General features: G+C 48.6%; 1 protein-coding gene across 3 annotated transcripts in view; it reads left to right on the forward strand.

The window, feature by feature from the left end:
• Positions 1 to 27372, forward strand: part of TGFBRAP1 (transforming growth factor beta receptor associated protein 1) — a 1165459-nt gene that overhangs the window by 953004 nt on the left and 185083 nt on the right. For all 3 annotated transcript variants that reach the window (XM_069636918.1, XM_069636917.1, XM_069636919.1), the window contains one exon: positions 17253 to 17412. In XM_069636918.1, coding sequence (XP_069493019.1) covers positions 17253 to 17412 — 160 coding nt within the window. The remainder of the gene's footprint in view (positions 1 to 17252; positions 17413 to 27372) is intronic.

Below are 27372 nucleotides of genomic sequence, written 5' to 3' on the forward strand. Positions count from 1 at the left end.
CCATCCTTGTCTTTTTCCACCTAGAAACACTTGTCTACAGGTGCGTTATAAACGCGTTTCATTCATATCATATCGTACCTTTCGGCGCCCATTGGCACTTACCAGAACGTGGGGGGGGGAGTTGTCTTTCTCCTCTGCAAATCCTGTGGTACGCAAACATCTGGAGGCCCTTCTGGTGTCTGTACCCACCTGTTAAGACGGCCCTTCGCCGTCTCATTCCAACCAAATTTCTGTATGCTGCTGTGTCTCGGCGGGGCGACAACTCCTCCTGGCAAGGGATACCAGACCCACAATAATATTAAATTCAGAGTGCCGGAAAAGGAAACTTTTAACAGGATTTAGAATGGGTGGCACAGCAGCACAGCTTCAGCACATCTACATCGTCTGCTGGCCACACACCCCAGTGTTCCCTCACTGGACCAACAGTTAAATTGACCAGCTCTCTCCTGAGCTACCTCAGTGCAGCCGTCACCATTGAGAGTGCATCCTTGGAACTTAGAGGATGTTCAACCTGTACTACAAGACGCCTGCTCTGGCATTTTCAGCCTTTGTGCATCATATGAAGCAGAGCGGGACCTACTTCTTTGTTCGTCCCTTGAAGTTCACCTGTCTCCACTTGATCGTGGTAATCCTTCTTCACATCCTCGAGGTTTCCTGAAAACACCTGCTCTGCAGAGGTCTCAATATTTCCTTCATTTAGGTGTTTAGCTGGAAGGTGTCTGGAACCAGGATACAAGCACTGCGACCGACTGAAACAAAATCTTGTGTCCAATAAGTGCATCTGCGATCCCTGGTCCTTCCTCTACTGGACCAAACACAGAAGACTGTCCCTGATGGATTCCGGAACCTCGGCTATGTTCTCTGGAGAAATTGGAGTCAGTGGAGTGGAGTAAGTGTGCATGCATGTCCCCCACAACCCCCAATCTCCCTTCCCCCCTGTTCTCCATATGCTGACGATACCCAACTTTACCTCTCCTTCTCCTCCTTCACTCCCGACATCCACCTCAAACTCTCCTCTTGTCTCACAGCTATCAAAAACTGGATGTCTTCCCACTTTCTCTCCCTCAACACTGATAAGACCAAAGTCTTATTCTTCCTCCTCCCTCTCCTATCGTCTTTCCACCCTCCAATCTTTTCTTCTCAGCCTCTGCTTGTAATCTTGGCCTCTACTTTGACTCTAACCTCTCCTTTACTTTCCACATTTCTCTAACCTCACAAGCCTGCCGCTATCACCTCTTCAATGTTTGTAAAATCCAATATTCCCTCACCTTCCACACTACCAAATTCTTAATCTCATCCCTCATCTTTTCCAGTCTATTCTACTGTTCTGCTCTCCTCTTCGGCCTCCCTGCCTCTTATCTTGCTCCCCTCAATTCCCTCTATCACTCTATCTGTACCCTTTGCTTTCTCTCCCCTCTTGTTTCCATGTCCTCTTCGCTCTCTTCTCTTGGCTGGCTTCCCTTTCATTCCCAACTTAAATTCAACTTTCTCTGCCTTGTTTTTAAACCTCTTCACGACCTTCCCCTCCCTACCTCTCCACCCTCCTCTCTTTCTATACTCCCTCTCATCCTCTCCGTTCTGCTGACCTATTCCTCCTCTCTGTTCCTCTACCACCCTATGCCTCTACCCGCTTCCGTTCCTTTCAGCTCCCCCCCTACATTGGAACTCCCTACTTCTCCATATCCGTTCTATCTCCTCCTACCCCTCCTTCTGCTCCTCCTTAAAATCTCATCTTCTTCATCCTCCTTCCTGACCCTCATTTCACTCCATTCTTACTTTCCTCCATTTCTCTCATTCCTTGTCCTCAGCTAATTGTTGTGCATAATGTTCTCCAGCATGGGGTCTGGCATGGATTCACATGCTCATGAATATTCCCTGTCGTCAGGCTGGGAATCCTCGGTAAAGAAAAAATCAGTATCAGTTTCGTTTCTGATCTGTCTTTCGTAGTAGTAACCAATCACTGATCTCTGCGTCATACTGACCACAGCCAATGACTGCCCTCTACCTAAACCCCGCCTCTGGCAGCCATCTTCAGATTTTTACCGCACATTCAAGTGTTGGGATCCTCGTGCTATTGCTCTCGAGCGTTAGTGCTTTTTTCACGTTTTTTCTCAGAAAAATGTCTCTTTTTTCAGTCAAAAGAGCCTCAAGCTCCACCGTTTCTTCATCCGATTAACGGGGACCCGTGTCGGATTCGCCTACGCCCCTCAAGGGCGAAGATTTCGTCGAGCCACGCTTTTGGTGGACTCCAGAAGTTTCTCAGGCCCATCTCGGACATGGCCCAGGAGAAGGGAAGCTCGACGCCCGGAAAGCTGTTCAGGGTCTGCCCTGGATGCCAGCTTCAGAATGTCTTTAAGGAGGACGAACACTCCCTTTGCCTTTACTGCCTACATGAGGACAAGACGCACGTGGAGAAGGACTGTGCGTTTTGCGGCAATATGTTGGAGCGGACCATGAAGGACCGCCATCAACGTCTCGCCAACTGGCTGTAAGGAAAGAGCCTGTCAGGCGAGAAGAAGAAGAAGTCTGAGCGGTCTTCTAAGACCTTTGAGGGCGCCCCGGTGACGGGGGTCCAACAGAAGGCCAAGCACCACGGGTCCGCTGGCACCGGGAGCGCCGAACGGTCGGGCTCTACGGGTGCCAGGCAGGGCGCATCCTCCCCGGCGCCATCAACCACGGGCCAACGCTCTGGCTCGGGTAAGAGGAAGGCCGAGCACCCGGCGAAGCTCCTGGAGAGACCCCAGTCGAGCTCGAAGGCCCCATCGGAGGGGGAGCGAGGCGGTGACCCTTCCCCCCCAAGGAGAAGGTGGTGAGCGCACCTAAGGTGGTGAAAGCCTTAATCCACCCGGCCAAGGCCTCTATCGAGACAGTCACGGCGGCCCTGGCTCAGCCTGTGGAGGCTACACCAGTGGTGGCGACCTCGGGGCCCAGAGTCTCCCTGCCACCGCAGAGGGAGTCCTCTTTCATGCCCATCGACAGGACCCCCGTGAAACCTCCGACGGAGAAGAAAAAGGGGGGGCAGGAGATCATCGTGGATTCGGCCTCAACCTCTGAGGAGGAGCTGATCGAAGTCTTAAGCCACGGCGTTGGCGTGGAAGAAGACCAGCCCGTCGGGAGGGACCCCGACGTAGGAGACGACGAGAACGTCGAGGGTGCCGACGGGGCTCCTGACCACCCGTCGGACTCCCCTCAACCAGTGCCGCAAGACAACTCGGCGGCCATTTTGTTGGCTATACAGTCCTTATGCTCGGAGATAAGGACGAGACTGCCGTTACCACCAACGGATGAACCGCTCCTGACGGGGGACCCGGAGCCAGGCCTTTCTGGGAGCCCTCCCCCTAAAAGAAGAAGGATTCATCCTCCACCTCCTTTTCAGCCATCGCGCCCTGTTCAGCCCTCCTCCCCGTCCACAACACGTGGGGATGATACGGGGACTGACGCGGTCGCGACGGGTACAGACGACGAGGTTTACGACGAGGATCTCCTGTCGTCACCTCCCACCCGGGCTTCCCCGCCCGACGAGATTGGATCGTTTCACTCCATGATCGCCAGGGCATCCGAGCTTTTCCAGCTCTGCCCGGAAGAGAAGAAGGAAGGTTTCCTTTATCAACGGCGCGAGACCAAGAGGAAGACGGTCCTCGCTGTACCTCTACTAGACGATATTTGGGATGAGGGCCAAGCCCTCCTCAAGAACCCATCCACGACGCCGGCTAGAAGGGATTGGTACGAGAAGAAGTACCGGGTCCCGGACGTGGCCCCCTTGTGCCTTCGGGCACAGCCAACCTTGGACTCGGTCTTCTCTGCGGCGGCCAGGAAGAAAGCGGGGGGGGGGGCGCGGCCTCTACGTCGACCTCCCCGCCGGACGGCGAGGGAAAGAAATTAGACCCGATGGGACGCAGAGTCATCTCGTCGGCAGCGACGACGATTAAGGCGGCCAACGCCTTCACTATCGTAGCCCGCTACGACAGGGAGTTGTGGTACAAACTGGCCCCCCTGCTGGATTTCCTACCAGACGACAAGAGGACAGAAGCCCTAGAGATCTTGCAGGAAGGAGAGGTGGCGTCGGACCACGCCATTACGATTGCGACGGACATCGCTGACACTGGATTTCGCCAGTTGGGCAACGGCGTGTGCCTTAGGCAGCGTGGATGGCTCAAGGCTACTAACTTCCGTCAGGACGTGCAGACCAGAGTCTTGGACATGCCGTTCGACGGAAACAACCTGTTTGGGAAAACAGTGGACGATTCCCTTCAAGCCATCAAGGCGGACACAGAGACGGCCCGGGCTCCTGGGGTTCTCCAGCAACGGCGGCCGCCCTTTTGGAGCGGCGGAGGCAAACAGGGTGCCTCCAAAGGTTCCAGCGGCGGATTTTCCACCTACCGTCAAGCGGACCGTTCGTCGTCACAGGAAGCTTACAGGGGACGAGGCAAGTCAGGCGGACCATGCCGTCGTCGCCAAGGAGGACAAGGCGGCAAAGCCTCGTCGAAGCAGGACTGAACCGGCCGTGGGGTCGGGCCCCCACCGCAGTACCCCGGTGGGAGGCCGGCTGGCGAGCTTCGTCAGCGTGTGGGAGTCCATCTCCACCGACCGTTGGGTGCTGGACGCCCTAGCTCAGGGTCACGCGCTCGAGTTTCTAAAGAGGTGCCCGCGCGTCCCGCCTGTGGCCAGGAAAGAACATCACGTCCCTCAACTTCTCTTGGAGGTAAAGGCGATGCTCAAGAAGGGCGCCATCGAGCTCGTCCCAAAGAGGCTTCGGGGCTTCGGAGTTTACTCAAGATACTTCCTCGTGAAGAAGAAGACGGGAGGATGGCGTCCCATCCTGGACCTACGACGACTGAACAAATTCATCAAGGCACAGAAGTTCCGGATGGTCACCCTCCAACACCTCCTGGGTCAACTGGGGAGGGCGATTTCCTGTCGTCGTTGGATTTGGAGGATGCCTACTTCCATATCCCCATCCTAAAGGGACACCGAAAGTTTCTCAGGTTCGTGGTCCAAGGGCGTCACTACCAGTTCAGAGACCTTCCCTTCGGATTGAGGTCGGCACCCAGGGTGTTCACCAAGTGCCTCGCACCGGTGGCGGCACAGCTGCGCCGAGAGGGGATCCACGTCTACCCCTACCTGGACGACTGGCTCATCCGAGCAAAGACGAAGGAGCTCGCCGTGGAGCACACGGCAAGGACCGTCCAACTACTCACGGACCTGGGATTCTCCATAAACTACGCCAAGTCCCACCTGGTGCCCGCGCAAGACGCACTGTTTCTGGGAGCGAAGCTCGACACAGTGTCGCTTCTGGCCTCTCTGTCGGAGGAAAGGACGAGGGCCATCTTGGGCAAGGTGCAGCGGATGCTGGCTGCGGACGCGGTCAGGGTGAGGTCCATCAAGTCCCTCCTCGGAATGATGTCTTCTTGCATTTATCTCATCCGCCTGTGCAGCCTCCGGATGCGCCCGTTGTAGGAGTTCCTGGATGCGCGTTGGATCCAGACGACGGGCAGCTTCGAGGAGAGGATCACACTCGACGAGAGTTTCCGACGAGCGATCCGGTGGTGGGGCACCCGTGCGCATCTGACGGCGGGCATGGACTTCCAGACCCCCGGCCACCAGGAGACAGTGACCACGGATGCCTCCCTGGAAGGGTGGGGAGCGCACAACGAAAATCTGCATGCGAGAGGCCTTTGGCTTCCGACGGAGAAGTCCCTCCATATCAACGTCCTGGAGCTCCGTGCAGTGTTTTGAGCCCTCAGGTCCTTTCTTCCGTCCCTCAAAGGCAAGGTGGTGAGGATCTTCACCGACAACACCACCACCATGTTCTACATCAGGAAGCAGGGCGGTACCAGATCCCCAGCCCTGTCCAAGGAGGCGCAGGATCTGTGGCATTGGGCTGTCGCCCAAGGGATGTTTCTGGTGCCGTTTCATCTGGCAGGGATAAAAAACACCATCGCCGACTCGCTCAGCAGAGAGCTGCGCTCGTGCCACGAGTGGGAACTACGACAGGATCTAGTGGACCGCCTCTTCTGACGGTGGGGCACACCCCAGATCGATCTGTTCGCGACGGCAACGAACTCCAAGTGCCGGAGGTTCGGCAGCAGGTTTCCCCAGCCGAGGAGCATGGGCGATGCTTTCTCGTTCACCTGGGAGGGCCTGTTTCTATACGCGTTCCCTCCATTGCCATTGCTGATCCGGCTCATCAACCAGCTCAATAGGCCACGGTGCAGGATGATCCTCGTCGCACCTGCGTGGCCGAGGCAGATATGGTTCCCGGACCTTCTGGACTTGTCAGTGTCCCCGTCAATCAAGCTGCCAGTGGACGCGGATCTTCTCTCCAAGGAAGGAGGCGCCATCCTCCATTACCGAAGTCGCTGAACTTGCAGGCCTGGCTCCTGCAGCGTTAGAGTTTGGAGGATACGACATACCGGCCGACTGCAGAGAGGTTCTTGCAAAGGCCAGGGCGTCCTCAACTCTTAAATGCTATGGACACAAATGGAAGAGGTTCTCTGTCTGGTGCCACCACAGAAGATTAACCCTCTACGCATTACGGCTCCCCAGGTACTGCCGTACCTTCTGACGCTGACCAAAGCTGGACTGGCGCACGCGTCCATCAAGATTCATCTTGCTGCGATCTCTCGATACACCAGAACCACGGTGCGGACGTCTTTGTGGTCTCATCGTCTGCTGAAATAATTCATGAAGGGACTGTTCAGATCGTTCCCGCCGGTGAAGGCTCCGGGCCCGGGGTGGGAGCTCAACATGGTGCTGACCAAGCTCATAGGACCTCCGTTCGAGCCTCTGCACTCGGCTCCGTTGAAGTTCTTGTCGTGGAAAACAGCGTTTCTTGTGGCCATCATCTCCGCACGAAGAGTGGGAGAGATCCAGGCCCTTTCCTGCAAGCCCCCGTACTTGACTTTTCACGACACGAGGGTAGTGCTCAGGACGCACCCCTCCTTCATGCCCAAGGTGCCGTCGGACTTCCACCTCAACGAACCCTTGGTGTTGCCTGTTTTCTTTCCGTCGCCTTCGTCGCCGGCCGAAAGGACTTTGCACTCGCTGGATGTGGCTAGAGCGCTGAAGTTTTACGTGGACCGCACAAAGTTTTTTCGGAGGACGTCACAACCTTTTGTGAACTTTGGACCTGTCAATCAGGGGAAGGCTCTCTCAAAGGCCTCCATTTCCAGATGGCTCTCCGGCTGTATCATGTACTGTCATCGGTTGGCAAACCGACCGCTGCCTGGCCGTCCGAGAGCCCATTCCACCAGAGCGATCGCAGCTACGACGGCGTTCCTATCTGGTGTGCCCTTGCTGGACATCTGCAGGGCTGCTACGTGGAGGTCGACGCACACCTTCACGAAATTCTACTGCGTCGATAGGGATTCCAGAGAGGAGTCCAGGGTCGGCCAAGCAGTGCTGCGCAATCTGTTCGCCTAAGGTGAGCCGGGTGAGGAGGTAAGAATTGCTTAATGTTGAGTTTGATGTAATGCTTAATGTTGAGCCTTTGCCACCTCCCGTGGTTGTGCATGTGTGTACTGCTATGTATTCTTTATTCATGAGCATGTGAATCCATGCCAGACCCCATGCTGGAGAAGAAACAAGTTACTTACCTGTAACTGTTGTTCTCCAGCATGGGTCTGGCATGGATTCACATGCGAACCCTCCCGCCTACCCCTCTGCGGCTCTTCACTTGGTCATACTGCCACTTCACATGCTACCAAATCTGAAGATGGCTGCCAGAGGCGGGGTTTAGGTAGAGGGCAGTCATTGGCTGTGGTCAGTTTGACACAGAGATCAGTGATTGGTTACTACTACGAAAGACAGATCAGAAACAAAACTGATACTGATTTTTTCTTTACCGAGGATTCCCAGCCTGACGACGGGGAATATTCATGAGCATGTGAATCCATGCCAGACCCATGCTGGAGAACAACAGTTACAGGTAAGTAACTTGTTCCTTATTGATTGTTTGATCCTAGTTTGATATTCGTGCTTCGATTGTAGTTTTGTTGTTGTAATGTAAAGTGCTTTGGTGAAAAGCACTATACAAATACAAATATGGCTACATGGGCATAAACTCCGGCCTCTAAATCACTTTCCTGACTTTGGTTGGTGGAAGATTAGTCAGGGATCCCTTCCTAGGCCTATCCTAGTGTGTAGGATTAAGTGTTTTTGCTTACCTGAAATTTACCTTTTTGAACTTTTTATCGTAACCACTGGCATTGTCCAATCTCTTATTTAATCTTACTGAAAAAGTATAACTTTAAAACTGATTTAAGGCACAAGGCCCCAAACATCTTAAGGCTGGACTAAATAAGTGTTAGAGGAACTGTCCATATTGTTATTCTAAAGTGTTTATTGAATTTCATGCATCTGAGTATTTACCTTTGTTACACTGGTTATTGAATCATATTCTCTTCTTTATTCTCTGAAGGGTGAGTGTATATATCCGTGTTTATAGTATGAGTATGACAATATTTCCTTAAATTCTGCTTGCATAGTGTTTATTTTAAAGGCCTTATAAATCATTTTATATTTGTGTACTTACCGGTCTATCTGCAATTCCTGGTGTTTTGTGTGGAGTCATTGTAGCCCTAGACCACTCTCGCAGCCCTCCTGAGACTACACCTTGCTGCTCTGCTACCTTGTCTTGATTGGGGTTGGCTAGATCGCAGTCTCTCCCTGTTCGCAGTACTAGGTTAGCCTCCTAAAATCCACCCCCACGGTTGATTTTGGAAATACATCTGAACACCCCAGTAAAATAAATAAAAACAAAGCTACACTGCCACCAGTCTGTCAGGAGCACACTGTCAAGAGTGAAAAATACATGTGCAGAAATAAAATCTGGTGAGGTCACAGACCTTTTTGTACTTTCAGCCGTAAGGGCTGGCCAGCTAGCCACAAGAAGGGAGTTACAGAGGCAAGTCGTGTGGTTAAAAGCAACTTGTCAGGAAGCAACATAGCCAGGAAATATGCCAGAGGTCTGAAATGAATGATGCTAAAAATGGCAAAACGGAAAATATGCCATGCTCTTGATCCTTCCTAAGAGTTTCATTTGTATGTGCCAGGTGAATTTTCACTTTGCCTTACTGGCCTGTTTTTTTTTTTTTTGTTTTTTGTTTTTGTTTTGTTTTTTTGTTTTTTTGGTAGAGTAACCCTTGTAGCTAAGAAATGTTCTCTGTTTTGGAAAACTATTAATGTTGGAATTTCTTTCTCTAACATGTCCACACCACCAGGAATAACTCTGCTTGTCCATATCATTTGTTAAGTCAGAATTCCTATTTTGGGGATTCTACAGTCACTTTTTGGAGACCTCAACATTTTGCTTTTTTGACCATTTATTTTTTATTCTTTTACTTCTTTTTGGTGGCCAGAGGACCTTCAGGAGAAGTTCAGCTGTCATTACATCCCTCTTATACCCTAAGGAATATGGTATTGGTTCACCCATAAGGTGCCTATTACCAGAGGTGCCTCTCGGGCTCCCCATTTATTCCCTATGGTGATTCTATGACCCTACTCAGGTTTTAGGGAGTAGGTTGGTGGCAGCTGTGCTTTAGTTTTGGCTTCACCAGGGGGGCAAGCTATGTTAGCGCATTGGTAGCCCAATGTACCTTTTTGGTGGGGTACAAATGTATTTTTTTATTTTTTATAAACCTGCTCTCGCCCATTTTCTGTTTCAGCAATTACTTTGTTTAGGGTGACCATGAGGTGGCCTCAAAATATCTGTTGTGACCATGTGTGCTCTTTGTGAACCCACTGTAAGAGGCTCCATATTGGTCCTTACTGGTTTAGGCCAGTAGGTGTCTTTGGACGGTTGCTCGCACTTCCTGTGGGGGGATGCTCATGTCTTAGTGGTACTACTGCTGAACCTTTGCCCCAAACCGCTTTCAGTGATTGGCTGGCTTGCCCTTGGACCTTTGTTCAAGGGTATTGAGGCTTTGTCCTGCCCCTGCTTCTCTCTCTCTCGTTTTCTTGTTCTTGCAACTTGGAGATTGCAGGTCTGCCGACCTGTAGAAGGTGTTTTCCTGCACATCCTACACTTTTTGCCATTTTTAAAGCCCTCACTTGACGAAAGTGCAGTGGCTTGGGCTATTCCGATCTGTTTTTTTTTTCCAGTGGAGGTCCAGTCCGGGATGCCTGAAGAACCCTAGTGAGTCACCATATCTGTTGGGTGGAGCTCTCGACTTTGGAACATTTTTCTGGGCTGTTTCCTGCTGCATCCCGCCTGGATCATCTGCTGTATGTGGGTAAAAGCTGGTGTCTAGAGGGGTCTTGAGACGACAACAACCTGCCAATTCTCCAGCCGAGGACCTCCTATGGTGCCAGCAGCTGTAGTTTCCGTCCTGAGACATTCAGCTGTTGTGCGGGCTTCTTCGTTTATCAAGCTGCCATGAGCCGTATTCGCAGGTGCTGAAGTCTTCCTCGGGTTCTCCTCGTTGAAATCGGATGTAGGCTTGAGTGTTGAGGCCCTGGGAAGAGCCTTTGTTACTTTTCTGTATTGCTGGGATCGTCATTGGCCCGGGGTGCAAGGACCCTGACAATATCCTGAAAACCACACCTTTCAAAAGACTGCTTTGCTCACCACTTTGTTTTGTGTTGCAGGAGACGTTTTCTATTTTTTTTTAATTGTTTTAATTGATTTTTAATAACCACAACAACAAAGAAAACCACACATTAATCACATCATCATATGCTTCATAGTATTCTTAGAACCCCCCCCCCTTGCCTGTACAACACCAAATGTGTTATTTTATTGTTGTTTTACCCACTGTCTCCACATCTACTTGTGCGCCTTGAGCTGCACCATCGGTTTCCCGTAGAGCAAACAATATCTCAGTCAATGCAATCCATTAGTGGATGTGCGTTCCCAGTTCTTACAGTTAAAACCCCAACGCTTGCTCCCACACTTTTTCAGGTCCTCCCACTATCCCTCAATGCTAGGCTCTGCAGCAGCTTTCCATCACATAGCTATGCTACATTTTGCAAGTATGTAGATGAGGTCTTTCATCTTTGCCATGGTTTTCAGTTCAGCATTCCTCTTGAATAGGCCCAACATGCAGGCCTCCAGGGATTGGATATCCAAAGAGATACCCCTTTGGGCCAATTTTCCTGCCACTCTTCCCCAGAAGCCCTGTATCACTCTTCAGCCCCAGAACATATGAATCAATCCCACATTCTCTTTGTGACATCAAGGGCACACTTGACTAGTGGCACCCCTAAATTTAGCTATCACTGCAGGTGTGAGGTATGACCTTTGTGTGATATACAATTGTATTAACTGCAGCTTGGCGTTCCTCAAGACTTTTTTGGGCTATATACTGATCCGTTTCCATTTACTTTTATCAAATACTCTCCGCAAGTCTTCCTCCCACATGTTCTTACATTGTAGTTGTGTTCTCAAGGAGAAATGGATCAATACCTCGTAGATTCTAGAGACAGCGTGCCCCTGTCAGTCGTTTACGAGCGTTTCCATGTCTGCACTCCCAAGAATCCCCTCTGTGACAGTTGGTCATCTGCCTTGTATTGTACACAGTATTGCCCTGTGTTACAGGAATTGGCCCTAGTGTATGTCGGTGTTCTCCCTCTGCCCTGCAAAATCTAACCATCCCTCTTTGTTTCTCAAATCTCCTAAGGTCGCTATCTGGTTTGTCTCCCAATGTGTCCTCCGTCTATGCCTATGGGCGTGCTTTTCGGACACCACTGGAGCCAGAGGCCTCTGTGGTGATATCAGATCTCCCATACTCATGAATCTACATGTCCTCCGCCATACCTGTATCCCCAACTTAACCAAATAAGGGTGACTACCCCGCTCCTTCGGCAAAAAACAAATCAGATCCCTGAGAAATAGCCCCATAATGCTGGATGCAGGAGAAATGTGTCCCCAGTGGGGTCGTCCACCATCCAGTATAGCACGTACTGAAGTTGGCATGCCAGGAAGTAAAGTTCAAAGTTCGGGATCCTGATCCCCCCCCCCTCTGCATATGGTAGTTGTAAAACATTCAGTGCTAGTCGGTGCCTCCCCTCTTGCCATAAGAAGCCCCTGCATATTTTGTCTAGTTCCGTAAAACAACTTTTCCCAGGATATTATATAGGACGTTTCCGAAGCAGTGCAGTAGCCTTGGCAGCACCACCATTTTTAAAAGTGCTGCCCTGCCAGCCATTGACAGGGGTTGCCTACCCCGGAATTCCATTGATTTGGTCAAGCCCTCCCTATCCCTGATTGTGTTAGCTTTGTGTTCCTGCTTTGGGTCTTGATACACGCCCAGCCTCAGATATTTAAAGGAGTGCTTGTTCCACAGCATGGGTAGCACAGGCAGTTCTTCCCCTCTGAGTTTCGCCATCTGTGCCACCAGGAAAAGGCAACACTTGTTTTTGTTTATACGGATCCCCGTTAATGACCCAAAATTGTCTAGCACCTCTAACACATGGTACATTTATTGCAGGGTCCATGAGGTACAATAACATGTAATCCGCATACATCGACACTATATGTCGGACACGGTCTACCTCTATGCCCATGTCACTGTATTCCTGTATCGTGAGTGCTGCAATGGGTTCCGCAGCCAGCATATGGAGCATTGGGGACAGCAGACACCCCTGCCTCGTCCCTTTTTGCAACTCCCATAAATCGTAAAACTTGGAGCCCGCCCTAACCCTGGCCATGTGTCGAACACATATCAGCTTCACCCAATTCATGTATTTCAGACCAATTCCCATCTTTCCCAAGGCGGCATATAACCAATCCCAGTTGTCTGAGTTGAACGCCTATGGGTACTCGAATGGGAATGGGGAAGGTCCAGGTTCCCTTATTGGGGAAATACCGGGCCCTCCATACTCGGAATGGCCCGGTATTTCCCCATTCAGGGAACCCGGACCCGGTTTTAGAGGCAGCCATGGCGCCAATAGCGTCATGGCTACCTCCCAAAGTTCTAATGAGGCCAGTATCTCTTAGTGAGATGTGACACGTCTCATCCCTTAAATACATACTCGGCATCAGACTTCTCTCAGCTACCATCGGGCCTCCCCCTTGGTCTCTCCTGCGGTCACTCTTCCAGTGGTGGAATCCTGGCATTGTCCATCCAGTCATGTGCCTCAGACAGTGACTTGAAAAACCAAGCCTTGCCATTGTGAATAATTTTCAGTGTGACAGGGTATATCCGAATATGAGTCTCACTTTCGTGGCAATGAATTGTGCCCAACATTTTTGCACCTGAAAGGTGTACTCCAGGTATATGGCCAGCTTTGCAGAGGCCCTCTGTATGTCACCCCAATTCCTGAAGAAAGCAAGAATCTTTTCTCTATCCTTATAATTGAGGACTTTCACTATTATGGGTCTCGGCGGGCCACCCCGGGGCGGCCTCCTTACCAGGGAGCAGTAAGCTTGTTCGATGGTGAACCCCTCAGTAGGTTTTCGACATAGTTTGTCAGGTCGGATCCTTCCGTTCCCTCCAGTAAGCCAACAATCCTTATGATGTTCCTCCGCGCCATGCCTTCCGCATCTTCTGCTCAGTCTTCTAGCAGCTAAACCTTTTTTTGCAGTATATCCACTTCCTTTGATATCTGCTTTTTATCAGTGGTGCTCTCCTCAACCTGCATCTCCAACTTGGATGTGTGCTCCGATAGCCCGAGGACGTCTTGTTGCAGCAGGTCGACATCTACTCTCACTTCTTCGATCTTTGCTTCAATCGTGGCCTGGGAGGCAGCTATGGCATTAAGGATCGATTGGTGTCCGTGATCGGCCCCCTCCGCTTGCATTTGATTTTGTTTTTGTCCACCATGATTGTCCGTGTCATTCTACACTCCCACTGATCCCTTTGTAAAGGCCTCCATAGTGGTCTGTTTGCTCCTTGCTTTGTTGCTTTTCCCTGCCATCAGATCCGTCCTGGTGCACCACCTCTGACCTCTAGCTCTGTCTTATGATGTTGCTTATTGGTCCCGCTCTTCAAGCGCCATTACAGAGGCTGCCCTGGGCGTCCCTTCTGCCGCCTCTTCACCACCCAATTGTCCTTCCTCTGTCTGGCCTCGCTGTGGCTGCTTTTGGGACTTGTCTACCTTCCTCAGTCGTTCGGCCCGTGCATCGTAGTCTATTCAGGCCTGTGGCTGCACTGCGGCGACTCTACTCCCAAATGCACTTCAATGGCCCGCTCCATGCTGACCGTGCTGCCAGTGGGCCTAGGAGCCAACTTGGTCTCCGACTTCCATAGACACAGTCTCAGCTACCTCCTTCTCTCTTTATGTCACTGTGCACTGCTGATTATAGGTCCATCTAGGTACCACCTGGCCCCACCAAGGCCCACTTGGGATGTCCTAGCGTGTGCTTTGACTTTGTCCTGCGTGTTCCGGGATCTAATGCACCTGGACCACATGTAATGTCCTGCGCAAACTAGCAGTCCAGACCTCAGCCCAACCTTTGTATGCTTGTGTGCCTGCTCCCCGAGTTTTACGTGCGCCCTCAGTACCTGTCGGTCGCTCCCAGCTGCCACAGCGCCACTCCTTCAACTGCAGGCTTGCCAAGTCAGCAGTGCTTCCATTTCATGTACTGCCCCTTTAGTCGTACCCCCACGGCCATGTCCATGGCTATCCCCCCACGTGGTTTGCCACCCGCATCTGAACGCCAACCGTGGTCAAAGTTCCATGGCCCCAGAGAACCTTTCGTTGAGCTTCTCCCTGCTTGAGCTTGCCCAGCTGGGCTCTTCAACTGCTGGTGTCACACTGCGCCTGTAGTTTGGGGACTCAATCTTAACTTTTGCAGAGGAAGCAGTTCCTGCCCGACGACTCCTATTCACTCCGCTTGGACCAGGCTCTGAAGTTGTGTGCACCGCACAGGAGTAGGAACTAGATTATTGCCTTTTTTCCAAACAGCCTCACCCACCGCTGTTATTGTCCACAACACTATTCTTGACTCCATCTGATTCTCAGAGTTGGCTCCTTATCCGGGAACTCTGTTGCCTCTGTTCTTTGTGAACTCCTCCCTACTGGTGCCTGATTATTTCCCCCACACTGCGCCTGCAGTTCGGGGGCTCAGTCTTTACTTTTACTGAGGGAGCACTTGCCACCCGATTGCTCCTCTTCACTCCACTAGGACCGGGCTCTGAAGTTGTGCGCACCGCACGGCACTAGCTACTATATTGTTGCCTTTATCAAGCAACAGCCTCGCTGACCGCTATGCTGTCATCCACTACAGCGCCGTATGAGACAGGGAGGTTGCACCTTGCACGGGTCCTCAGTTGCCTTTGTTATTTGTGCGTGCCGTACACCCTCTGGTTACAGGTCTCCATCTGCGAAATTTGCTGTACCTCGACGCCGCTCCAGTAACCCCTAGGTGCTGGTTCTCTCTGTGTAGCCACCAGAGTCTACGCACCTGCTGGTCTTCAGCTGCGGGTCCGCTTTCAAGACGCTTGATAAAAAGCGCAAGCTCCCAGTCTTCTTAGCCTCATCAGGTTCACTAGCGCTCAGTGCTCTCCACTTAGTTGCTGCCGGCCATCTTGTTTATATCAGACCGCTGAATACAAACTTGCCGGGTGCTCTTTACTTCAATCTTCTACACGTTCCGTTGCCATTTCTCGCTCACATGCGCCCGGCATATTCATGCATATGTGCTTCCGTCTGCCAGCTTCAGGACATGATATTTGCTCTGTTTTGGTCAGGATCAGTTACGGCAGGAGCCATGGAGGAGACAAGTCTTACTCCATGGCCTCGTAGCCACGCCCCCAGCTGCTGGAGACATTTTCTCCAAAACATTGAGTGCGAGTACCTTCCTTTGGTTCCTGGCATGTACGATTATTCGAGATACCTTCAGGTGTTCCTCTAACCTGGGGTAGAGATTCCTTGCAGGCAAGTGTTTGTAATTCCCGTAGTTCTATTGGCGTCCTGATGTTCTGCTACATCTTCCTCTGGATCTATGGATCCATCATCCGGCCGCTGGAACACTTCTTTGGGAGGTCTCCTCTGTCCTTCCCTGGGGTTGCACATTGCAGAATTCGCACCTGTGGAGTAGATAGACTTACTTCCAGTAAAGCGGCGGGCCCTTGAACTTCTCCCATTAATTCCTGTGGAACTTTGAACCCACTCTGAAGTGCTTCTAAAATTGACTCTAGGGTGGTTTCCCACCCCTAGACCCTTTTCCTGGGTCCACAAGGTCTACAGAACTCTGGACCAATTGTTATAATTTTCAGACCTACCTGTAATTTTTATATCTATTTTGCAAGTCATCCCCTGAATTTCTGTTACGGTGAATGTACTTTAAACAATCTGTTAACAATGTGTATATTTTCCCTGAAATTAGTAAGGCAGGTAACTGTTCCCAAAATGTCTTATTGATCATTGGAAACGCTTGCTATGGTTTTCAATGGGGCTATCCTCTCCATGACTATAACGTATTAATATATGTACTTGTTTCATAATTTTTATATAATGCCCGCAAAGATATAGATGACAGTGGAATGACGTTTAGAACTTAGGGTTTTATGGTTCCCTGGTTCTCCCCACCATCCGTTATTTTATATTTTGTGCTCACCTCTAATAGAGGGCCAACATATAGACGTTGGGGTTAGGGCAAGTTCCTTGTATAGAGCTTACTGATTGTATAATAGGCGTGGCATCTTTTTAATACATTGTATATTTCCTAAGTACTTATTTAAACAGATAATTGTATGTGTGAGACTGTTTTTTCTACAGAGGTATGTGGACTAATTGTACCTTTGTGTCAGCCTACTACCCCTACCTGATAGTTTAGCCTTGTTGCTTTGTCCACTTCACCTACCTTAAGAGAGGTTTGGCTTTCCTTTCTTGTTAGGTTTGTTCGCCTTCCCGTTGGGGGTAGTGGTTGTAGCACCCTCAACAGAGAGTGGTACAAAACCTGGCTTAACACGATTTCAAAACCGGATAGACTCTATGCCGTTCACTTCAACTCTGCTGCAAAAAGAGCAGGCATTGCCAGATGTTTCTTTATTCATTGAACATGTGGAATGAGATGTCAACAGAGTACAAAACTTGATGAACAACCCTGAGCTCAACAGAAACCTGTTTGTTTTAATAAGCATAACGCTAAGTGCTCCCTCGATCTTCAGTCCGCCTGCATATGGAAATGCAGGTCATCATAATGGATAGCCTTTGCTTAAGATAAGTTACTTTTCTATACTTTTGTTGCAAAGGCTCTTCCATACATATGAACTGCGATAGTAACAAGGTTTTTAAAGTATCTGTCAACCATTTGCATCTTCTCATTGATTATGTGTGTGTGTGAAACTTTCATTTTATATCTACAGAAGGAGCAATACCACACCCATCTAGCTGTATTATACTTGGATGAAGTTCTTCGGCTTAAATCCTTGTCTCTGGAGTGTTGTGAGGAATTGCCTGAACTCCAAATTAAACTGAGACGTTTACTTCAGCAGTCAGACCTCTACAGAGTTCATCTTTTGTTGGGTATGATTTACAATTTACATACAAAGAAATGAACTGTTTTTAATCTGATTTGTAGATTACAAGGATCATTTAAGCACGGCCAAACCTTCAAAATATGCAAGGAGCTGGCCAATCCTACTGCAGTATCTACCTCTTTTACACCTACACAGTCCCTCTGCACGGCTCTGGCTTCTCATTTCACCACTAAAACCCAGGACATCCTGTCCGCACTCTCCTCCTCTTCTCTCTCCCTCCAGCACTCGCAGGCAACCCTTGGCAGCCCCCCTCCTTTCCTTTCCTCCCACTCTCCTTTAACACCTGAAGATGTTTCCAGACAAGTCTGGTATATGAAAGTCTCACCCAAACAGGTGACCCCCTGTTCCTACAGAACCATTAAGGACAACATTTGTTCTTTCGCTCCAGCATTGGCCAATTTTTGTAATCACTCCTTTGCCACTGGATCTTTCCCCTCTCTTAAGCACTGTCTTGAGCACCCCCTACTAAAAATGCCTTCTGGCGACCCCTCCATTCCAGCAAACTATCGCCGATCTCGTATCACTCCTTTCCCGTGCAAACTCCTGCAGAAATTGGCTATCTCCCAGCTAACCCTCCACACTGAATCGGTTTGTCTCCATGACCATGAGTTTGGCTTCAGAGCAGCCAGAGGTACGGAAACTGCACTCCTGAACACCTGTGAAGATCTTGACTCTAGCTCTCCTTCTGTCTTCATTCTCCTCGACCTTTCCCCTGCATTTCACACTCTCAACCACAACATCCTGATTGCTCGTCTCCGCGAGACCCTTGGCATCACGGATCAGGCTCTAGCGCTGCTGACCTCCTTCCTCCTGGACCGACCTTCACAGGTTCAGCTTGGGTCCCTTCTCTCCAACACCTCTCTCTCCATATGTGGTTTTATCCAGGGCTCTATCCTTGCCCCCTGGCTCTTCAATGTCTAACTGTCCCCTTTGGCCATCCTCATACCTACCCTTTTCTCTAACTTTCAGTGTTTATGCAGATGACACAAAGATCTCTTTCAGGCTACCCTTGGCCACCTCCCTCTCCTCGCTCATCCCTGACTGTCTATCCAATGTTCAGGCCTGGTGCGCCTCTAACGATCTCAGTTTTAACGCCAGTAAGACTGAGATCCTTCTCATTGGGACCCCTGCTTTTCATCTCTCACTATGGCTCCCCTCTTTGGGCCCTCTGTCCTCAACATCTTGTTAGGCAAAAACCTTGGTCATCTCTGACTCCAGTCTCTCCACACATCATGGACGTTGCCAAAAAGGCCCATTTCCAGCTGTTCCTCCTCAGAGGTATTCTCCCTTTTCTCACCTACCCCCAGAAGCTCACTGTCTCCAGAGCCATGGTTCTCTCTAGGCCTGACTACTGCAACGGCCTCTTTCGATTTGCGATCTCTACTCTAAGCCTTCTTCAACTCATCCAGAACAGGACCGTGAGACTTATCCCTGGCCTCAACCAAGGGACTGCATCTCTCTGACCCTGAAATCCCTCCACTGGCTCCTGGTGGGCGAAAGGATCAAATTTAAGACCCTTGCATCATCCACACGACTTTCTGGGGCTGTGGCCCTCACTACTGTCCACTCTCTCTTCCTAAGTACCTTCCTCCTAGAGCCCTTTGCTCGTCTACTTCTAACTCTATGTGGGTGAGTCGCAGGGAATGGAGGTAGAACTCTCTCCGCTGCAGGTGCCTCCCTCTGGAATTACCCCCCTGCCTCTCTCCGCTTTCAGCCCGATATCCTTAAGTTCCAGAAGCTCCTCAAGACCACACTTTTCTTCTTCTCTTGCTAACCTTCCCTTGCTCCTGCTCCGTCTGCTGACTGACTACATGTTGTCCTCTTGAGTCTTACAGGACACCAGTCCCTCTCATCCCCCTGACCAGTCCCACTGCACTTGCCACCTGGCCCAACTTGCACTGCCGCCTGGCTAACCTTGCACTACCGGGCTGGGATTGCCCCCTGTAGTCTCAGCCTTCTTTGCACTTCACTTTGGTGCTCTGGGTGCACTTCTCCCTGTACCCTCCTCCCTGCACTTGACACAAGGCCTAGTAAGATCGTGGTCTTGTCCTCCCTCTGTTTCCCCTCCCTTGCCTTGTACCTTGAAACATTTGTGTATAGGCGCATAATAAATAACAAATCAATCAATCAAGTAAGTGCTTTGTTAGCTAGAAAAGCCTTTTCTCTAGTCCGAAAGTTAAGGTGGGTGTAAATGAGAGACTATGTTTATGCATTTTTATCAATGTTATTTGATCCAAATATTAAAGGAATATTATCATAATATCATGTTTATTTCAGGTATAACTCATAAAGGAATCAAATGTACAAGCATCACCCATGTTTCTTTTTCTCCAACGTTTGTTTATTAGTTTTTATGACCACAATAAAGGGAGATACAACAAGCAATCCCTTCAAACACCTCCCGTCCCCTCATTCCAACCCCTATTCATGAGTGAACCAATTGTAGCCCAACCCATAAAATATGATTCAGTATAAATCTATGGCATCTTGGAGGTTCTTGTATAATATCGCAGTTGGCAAACAGTTTGCTCCAACGTCCATTTACTGATTTCTTCGCGGAGGTAGATCATCCGAGGACGTTTGCTGGTCTCCACTCCAATTCTAGGGCACTCAATTCCTCCCCCATCCTTTGTTCATGCATGCAGCTTTTTCTGCCGTCGCCCACTTCAGTAGGTCTTGAGACCATTGGCTTAGTAGGCGCCCCTTGGGGCACTTCCAGGAGATAGTCATACAACGTCTCACCAACAGAAGTAGGAAAGTGCCTATTTTGTTTGTATCTCTTCTCCTTTTAACCGCTGTAAGTACTCCCAATAGGCAAATCTTAGGGGTGCATTCCAATTGTCTACCCAGTAAGTCGTTCAATTTGTGTGTTACTGCCTGCTAGTAGCATTAAATAATTCGGCATTCCCAAACTATTTCCAAAACCCAGCAGACTCCCTCTTTCATTTCGGGACTGTGTGTGTTATATCTTTGTTCATCATATGTTGCTTCTGCTGTGTTATGTAGACGTGGTGCAATATGTTGAATTGATTAGTTTAAATGGATCTGTGTGATCATTTAGAAAATGAAATGCCTAGAATGAAAATAGCAATTTCTTTTTGCTGCACATTTCCCCGCAATTTATATGTGTGGGAGACCCTCCACAGCCAGCCGCCCCCATACTCCACCTACTACCCTATACTTTTCCCACATATAATGGCATGTAAATGTGCATTTTGCTATTCAGTAGTGTTCAGCATTTTCGTTGACGCAGTAATAGACTGTTATCGTTTAAATCTGGCATTCCTTGATACCTTGCTAATTCGTGAGCAGATCTTGGTCCATGCTTTCTCCTCCAATACCTCTCCCAGATGCCTTTCCCATTTTTCTTTTACTTTCACTTGAGGTAGAGTTTCACTGTCCTGTAGTGCCACATATAGCCTTGTTATTGCGTGTTGTTCAGTCCCTACAGTAAGTATAGTTTGTAGGACTGGGATGATTGGGGGTTCCTCTGGAATGGAGCTCCACTTTCTCACCAGGGTTTTAACCAGGCGTGCAAAATGTAAGAATTGTCTCTCAGGCATCTGAAATTTACCTGCCCATTCTTTAAAGGGTAGCAAGTTTCCCCCTTCAAATAAGTCTACTACCGTCTGGAGCACTGCCCGGACACTTCTGTCTGTGCCCATGGCCCCTACAATTCCTGCTATCTTGGCATCTGCTCTCAAGGGCATATTAAAGCTGTAGCTCTCCCCTAATCTTAATTTATGACATGTTCCTTTCCATACCTGCTGGACCGTCCGTGTAATATAGGTTGTCTGAAATCTCCCCATAGTGTTTCCATCCCTGTTTGATACTTTAGAGGCTTCCCCACTAATAAACTGTCTGTCCCTGCGTCCCCAGTGTCCCATCTGGTCACTTGTTGCAGCTGTGAGGCTAAGAAGTACATCACGGAGGAAGAGGCTTCCATCGTGATATCTCCTCGAGTGTTTTGAGTGACAATCTACATCCCCGCCACCCCAAGCCCATAGAAATTCTGATATCTTGCTATCAAGGGCTCTAAGAAAGGGTGGTCTAATCATATATGGAATATTGGCAAACGGGTACAGCAGCATGGGTAGTACAACCATTTTAGATATTGCTATTTTACATGTTAGGGATACGGGCAATTTCTTCCAGAATGCAATACTGTTCTCTAAACCCGTTAGCACCCTGCCCACATTATTCTGAAATGTGTCCGCCACTGGATGGTGAGCCTGTATGCCCAGATAACTGAAGGATTCAGTTTACCACTGTATGCCCACCTCATGTAGATCCCTGTGTGATTTGCCCTCTGAAAATACCCAATGGGAAGTTAATCAATTTCTCCATGTTAATTCGAAATTTAGATCACATGCCCATGCATTACAACATGTCCAGCATGCACAGGATGTGTAATCCTGTGTTTTGCACAAAGTGGAACGCATCATCTGCGTACAAAGATATCACATGTTTGGCCATCCACTTTTATTCCTGCATCCTTGAATTGTTCTCTGAAAATATTCGTACAGGCCTTTAACTCATTTACTCCCGCCTCTTCTACTGCTCCTCTCTCCTCTTTGGACTCCCTGTCTCTCACCTTACGCCCCTTAAATCCATCTACCACTCCTCTATCCGTACTCTATGCCTCATCTGCCCTCAAGACTCTATTTCTTCCTGTGTCTCTCAACTTGGCTGGCTTCCCTTCCTCTCACAACTGAAATTTCAATTCCTCTTTCTTGTCTATAAATCTCTCCATGACCTGGCACCCCCTTACCTTTCCTCCCTCCCCTCATTTTACTCCCCCTCCTGCTGTCTTCGCTCAGCAAACCTCTACCTCCTCACTGTACCACCAGCCCCATGTGCCTCCTCACGCTTCCGCTCTTTCCAACTCTTGGTCCCCCTACACCGGAACTCCCTCCTGCTCTCCATCCACTCCACCCCTACCTACTCATCCTTCCGCCACTCCCTGAAAACTCATCTTCTACACTCCCCCTCTGACTTCCCTTCCCTACCCCTCCCCTCCTACCCTTACCCCCATCCTCTCTCCTTCTCCTCTGACCTTAAATTAGTAACAAATACTACTTAAAGGCAATGAGGACACCAGATCATTCACCCATCCCTTCCCCTCCTCCCTCCCCCACCTCAAATCCTACACTGTAACTCCCTTCACCTACCCCCTCCTCTACCCTACCCCCACAATACCCCCACTTGTAAATAGTTCTACTTATTGTTCTAATGACCTGTTCATGTTTGTAAATATGCTTCTCTCACTTTGTACCTGTTAAATTGTAAAGCGCTTTGGCTTAAAGCGCTATATAAATTCAATAAACACAAACATAACGACAAATCAAATAGGATGGGGGACAGGGGACATCCTTGTCCCGAGCTCCTCTCCAGTTGCCATCTGGGAGAAGCCTCCTTGCCAGTTTTCACTATCCCTAGTGGATTTTGATATAATAGACATATACATTTTATCATGTTCATCTTGTTAGTACTTGGAAGAGCCAGCTCCATTCCACAGAGTCAAAAGCTTCGGCTATGTCTAGTGAGGCTACTACTAATTTCTCCTACACGTTTTCTACCCTTTCAATGACATGTTAGTCCCGTAGGATCATGGTCCTATTCCTTCCCCACATGAAGCCGCATTGATCTTGATGGACCAAGTGCAAAGTCTGTTTCAGTAGTCTATTAGCTATCACCTTGCCTAATATTTTCACATCTAGGTTTAAGAAGGCGATCCACAGGTATGACTCACAGCTGAACAGGTCTTTCTGTGTTTCTGCCGCACCGCTATTGTTGCCTCCCTTTAGGGGTGTTACGGTATTAGTTGTATGGCGGTATGATAACCTTCTTGCCAAATGACGGTATATCATGGTTATCGTGGTATAGCAGGTGGAGTTAACTAATCTTAACAAATATTTTCTTTAAAAGGTCATAAATTGTCAGATTTATCATCACAAACAAAACCAGGCACCCAGGGCCAGAATTGGGCTTTTCAACATACTTTCCACTGAAATGCCACCCCTTACTTCCACCAAACAATACAAACACACGTGTGTAGAGGAGGAGAGGGGGGGGCCTGCTGCGACTGTAAAGCAAACTTAATAGCTTTTCTTAAGTGATCATTTAGGCTTTTAGCTCCCCCACTGGCTATTGGTGAAGATGAACATGTTGCCATCTTGATAATCTGCATGCCACAGATCAGTGGAGGCTGATTGTAGTATGCACTTGTGTGCATACACACACACGCACATGCACTCTCTCTCTTTACGTTACAGCCTTTAGTTTGCTTGCGGGCCAAAAGGTGTTCAGTAATCACAGACATGTTACCCTTTGGTATGGCAGCAGGGAATACCTGCAGAGATGAGTGAATTTCGCGGTGTGACTTGTTATATGTAAATCAATGATAGAACCAGGGAAATTCCCCATTGTCATATATTTAGAAAACATTATCCATTATAAATATATAAACCCCAAAGCCGCCAACCCCAAAGTAAATCCTTTTCCTTCTTGGCACTGTATTTATTCTTCCTATTGCTAACATATTGATTTTGTGTCAGGCACGTGTGGTCTACGGAATGGCATTAAAAACTGCTCCAACTGAAACTACTTGTACCAAGAACTTTTTTTACATTGCCTTTTTGCATTGGAAGTTCTTTAACTCACCATTAAGTCAATGCTTTTTAGTTAATTTACGAATACGCAGGCAGGATTTTCCAGCTGTAGCAAGGTACCATTTTGAAACTTGTCTCTGCACAGATTTAGCTGATCCTCCAGGAATCTAAGGTGGCTGCAGAATTGGTCTTTCATGGCGCTCACTCGTTGATCGCCTTGAATGAAAGAGTGACTAGTGCAAGTCTTATAATGCACATTTTGAGCAATGAGCTTGCTGCTCAGGCACAGGTCATCGCTTTGAAAATTGGCCTCGACTTGCATTTTCTGGGAACCACATGACATGGGTATCATGATCCCTTGCGACAAAAAGTTTGTTTTGACAACTCTGTATCCCATTAAAGGGAGAAAAGTCACTCGTGCGGTCTGAAAGCCCATGTCATTGTGTTTCTTTTGTCAAAATGTCATAGCCAACACAGACACACCGAAAGGTTGCATAGTGATCTAATCACTATAGCTTGTTTACCATCTGCCTGGTGTATTATGAGGTCTGATGTCGGAGTTACCACTGACCATGTGATCCTAAAGGGACAGCGTTCAGTGGGCGCTGTTGATTTCTTTCTTGATTCTTGCAATACATGTTCACATACCTTCTTAAAAATGGTGGTAAAAAAAAACTTTGAAAATGACAAAGATAAAATAAATATCGCACAAATATGGCCTAGACCACCACCTCACCAGATTCTCATCATTACCGTTTTCCCCAGGTCTGTGTGCATTAGGACCCTTGTTATACAAGTTCAGAGGGAGGAATGCTTTCATGGTTGGTGTCACAAATTGAGAATAGAGCTAAGAAATATTTTACCCCCAATGCCCTTGATACTTCAAATTGAATGTAGAATCTGTCCTGCCTGCTTGAGTCCAGCGCCATATGCAGAAGATGGGTATGTGAAGGATCAAGCGAAGCAACAACACTAGTGCCAATGTGCAAATCTACACAAAGGACAGGGGGGCAGTTTATTTACTAGCAAAAGCACTGATAGGCCCAGTGTTCACACAGTCTACAGCAGGGTCGGACTGGGGCATAAAATTGTCTCAGGCACCAACATAAAAGTGGCCCACAGTTACAAATGGGAATTCATTCCTTTTGGGACACTGTTTGAATAGTACCTAAGGGGGAGATTTTTGATAAAATGTGATGCAAATTGTACATTTAAAAGAATATTTATTCAGCAACAGTGGTCAAAACTATTAGCCTCATAGTGAAGTCACTCATCAAACGGGCCCACTTTGTCCAAAAAATGACCCACTTTGACCCAAAAAAACAGGCCCACCCAAGCATTTTGCGTTTTTGGTTCGGCCATGGGCCTATTGCCCTAACGGCCAGTCCATGTCTGGTCTACAGAGCTAAAGTTGTTTGTGGACATGCATCAGAAGGGCATCCAGTTAATTCCCCCTTTCAATTCTGGGATGTGTAGATCCCCATCTTTCAAACTGGTGGGAAAACTACTAATTCTAAGCTAAAACAGAACTTGATGGCTATCCGATCCATGACCATGATAAACTTAAGTTCCTTGAATCTGAACCTTGCGGAGAGTAATTCGATATGCATGACTTCACTGGCCATCTTTATTTTTTTTTTTTTTACAATTTGCACAGCAAGAGCTGTTCCAATGTGTGTTTGCTTAGTGCAGTAGGACCTTAACTTACTGAACTAATGGCACATGATGCCGGGCCAGGTTGATTCAGTACATTTCTGCTCCTGCTGGCTGAGTGGTTGCTAAGCAAAGTGCTCCTGGCTCCACCGTTTTGCAAGTCACTGAACGTTGTATTACATTTGTTTACATACGAACAAAAGGAAAAATAAAATTATCACTTTCAGTTCAGGCCCTCAGCTCTCCCCTGTGATGTCCCTGTGGTCTTGCTAATTGCAAATTGAAAATCATGAAAAAACCATAGAAGATCTGACCTGTAGCGCATAGCAGCATGACTGTGTGAAAACGTTTGAAATCAGTATGCTGCCTTTAAAATAAATAATGCCTGAAACAAAATGACTTTGTTCTAGTTTGCCCATGAAATCCAGGTCTGGTGGGGTCTATGAACTGGAGTCTCAGGTATGCCTATAGAGGCAGTCAGTAAGCTCATCGTTACCAGCTTTGCATGGGGAACACAAAGGTTCAGGCACTGGGCAACTTTTAACCCAATTTCCGCAGTCGTCTGATCTTTGACCTGACTCTACTGATCACAGAGAGAGCGGTCACAGCAGCAAAACTGCATTTACTAATGTGACCTCACTTTCCCTATGTTCTTGTCTTCCAAACAAGGCCCCCTTGGCAGACAGCACATCCAACATTGCAAGACCAAGACTGCGCAGCACTTGCTTATAGCACCCTTTCCAAATCAGATTGAAAAGCACACTTAACGGTATAAACGGTATACTGGTATAAACAATGTGATGGTTATTATTGTTCAATTAAGCTGTTCACGGTATCTTTAACGGTATACCGTTATACCGTTACAATCCTTCCTCCCTTATGGTCTCCAGTAGAAGTTCCTTCTGAAAGGTAGAGTCATAGAACTGCTTCACTTTGGGGATCAGTAGATCAGAATTATTTTCACAGAATTGCACTGGGAGGCTGTCTTCCGCCCCCCCATTGTTTTACCTCTCCTCAGAGAGACAATTGCTGCCCTGATTTTCCCTTCTGTCACTGGTCCCTCCATTTCCCCTGTGGTGACTGCAGTCAGTTTTGTCAGGCGAGCTTGCACCAATATCTCAATCTTGTCTGCAGTGTCTGTTGGGTCCTCACTTCTATATAAATAGACATAGTAATTGTGTTAGACCTCGTTAATGCCATCTTATCTTAACAACATTTATAGAGCGCAACGTAAGCCTGAAGGCATTTTGGCGCTAACAAGAGGCAAGGATGAAGAGAACGGAATTAAAACAGAAAAGCTTCAGGGCGCGACGGAATGTGATGAGGGACTCGGTGCTGCGTAGCACAAGATGGAGAGCTGGTTCCAAACTTTAGCAGCAGCCACTGGGAAAGCAGACCCCCCCTCCCGCCCTAACCGTACGGGTGATCCTGAACCTAGAGGTTGTTACGTCCTAAGATCCTGAGACTGAAGGGGCAGAGCAGGAGTGTATAGAGCACATTTGCTCTGAAGAAATTCCACACCCAAACCATAGATAGCCCTATGCACGATACAGAGTGTCTTAAACCTAATGCCTTGCTCAAGATGGAGCCAGTGAAGCTGTTGTAACAACAGGGTCATATAGGCACCCCAGGGTGGATGAAGAATAGCCCTAGCATCCGCATTCTGCAAAAGTGTGGAGAGC

The sequence above is a fragment of the Ambystoma mexicanum genome, chromosome 7p (assembly GCF_040938575.1).
Source record: "Ambystoma mexicanum isolate Mex_15411 chromosome 7p, UKY_AmexF1_1, whole genome shotgun sequence".
Classification (NCBI taxonomy): domain Eukaryota; kingdom Metazoa; phylum Chordata; class Amphibia; order Caudata; family Ambystomatidae; genus Ambystoma; species Ambystoma mexicanum.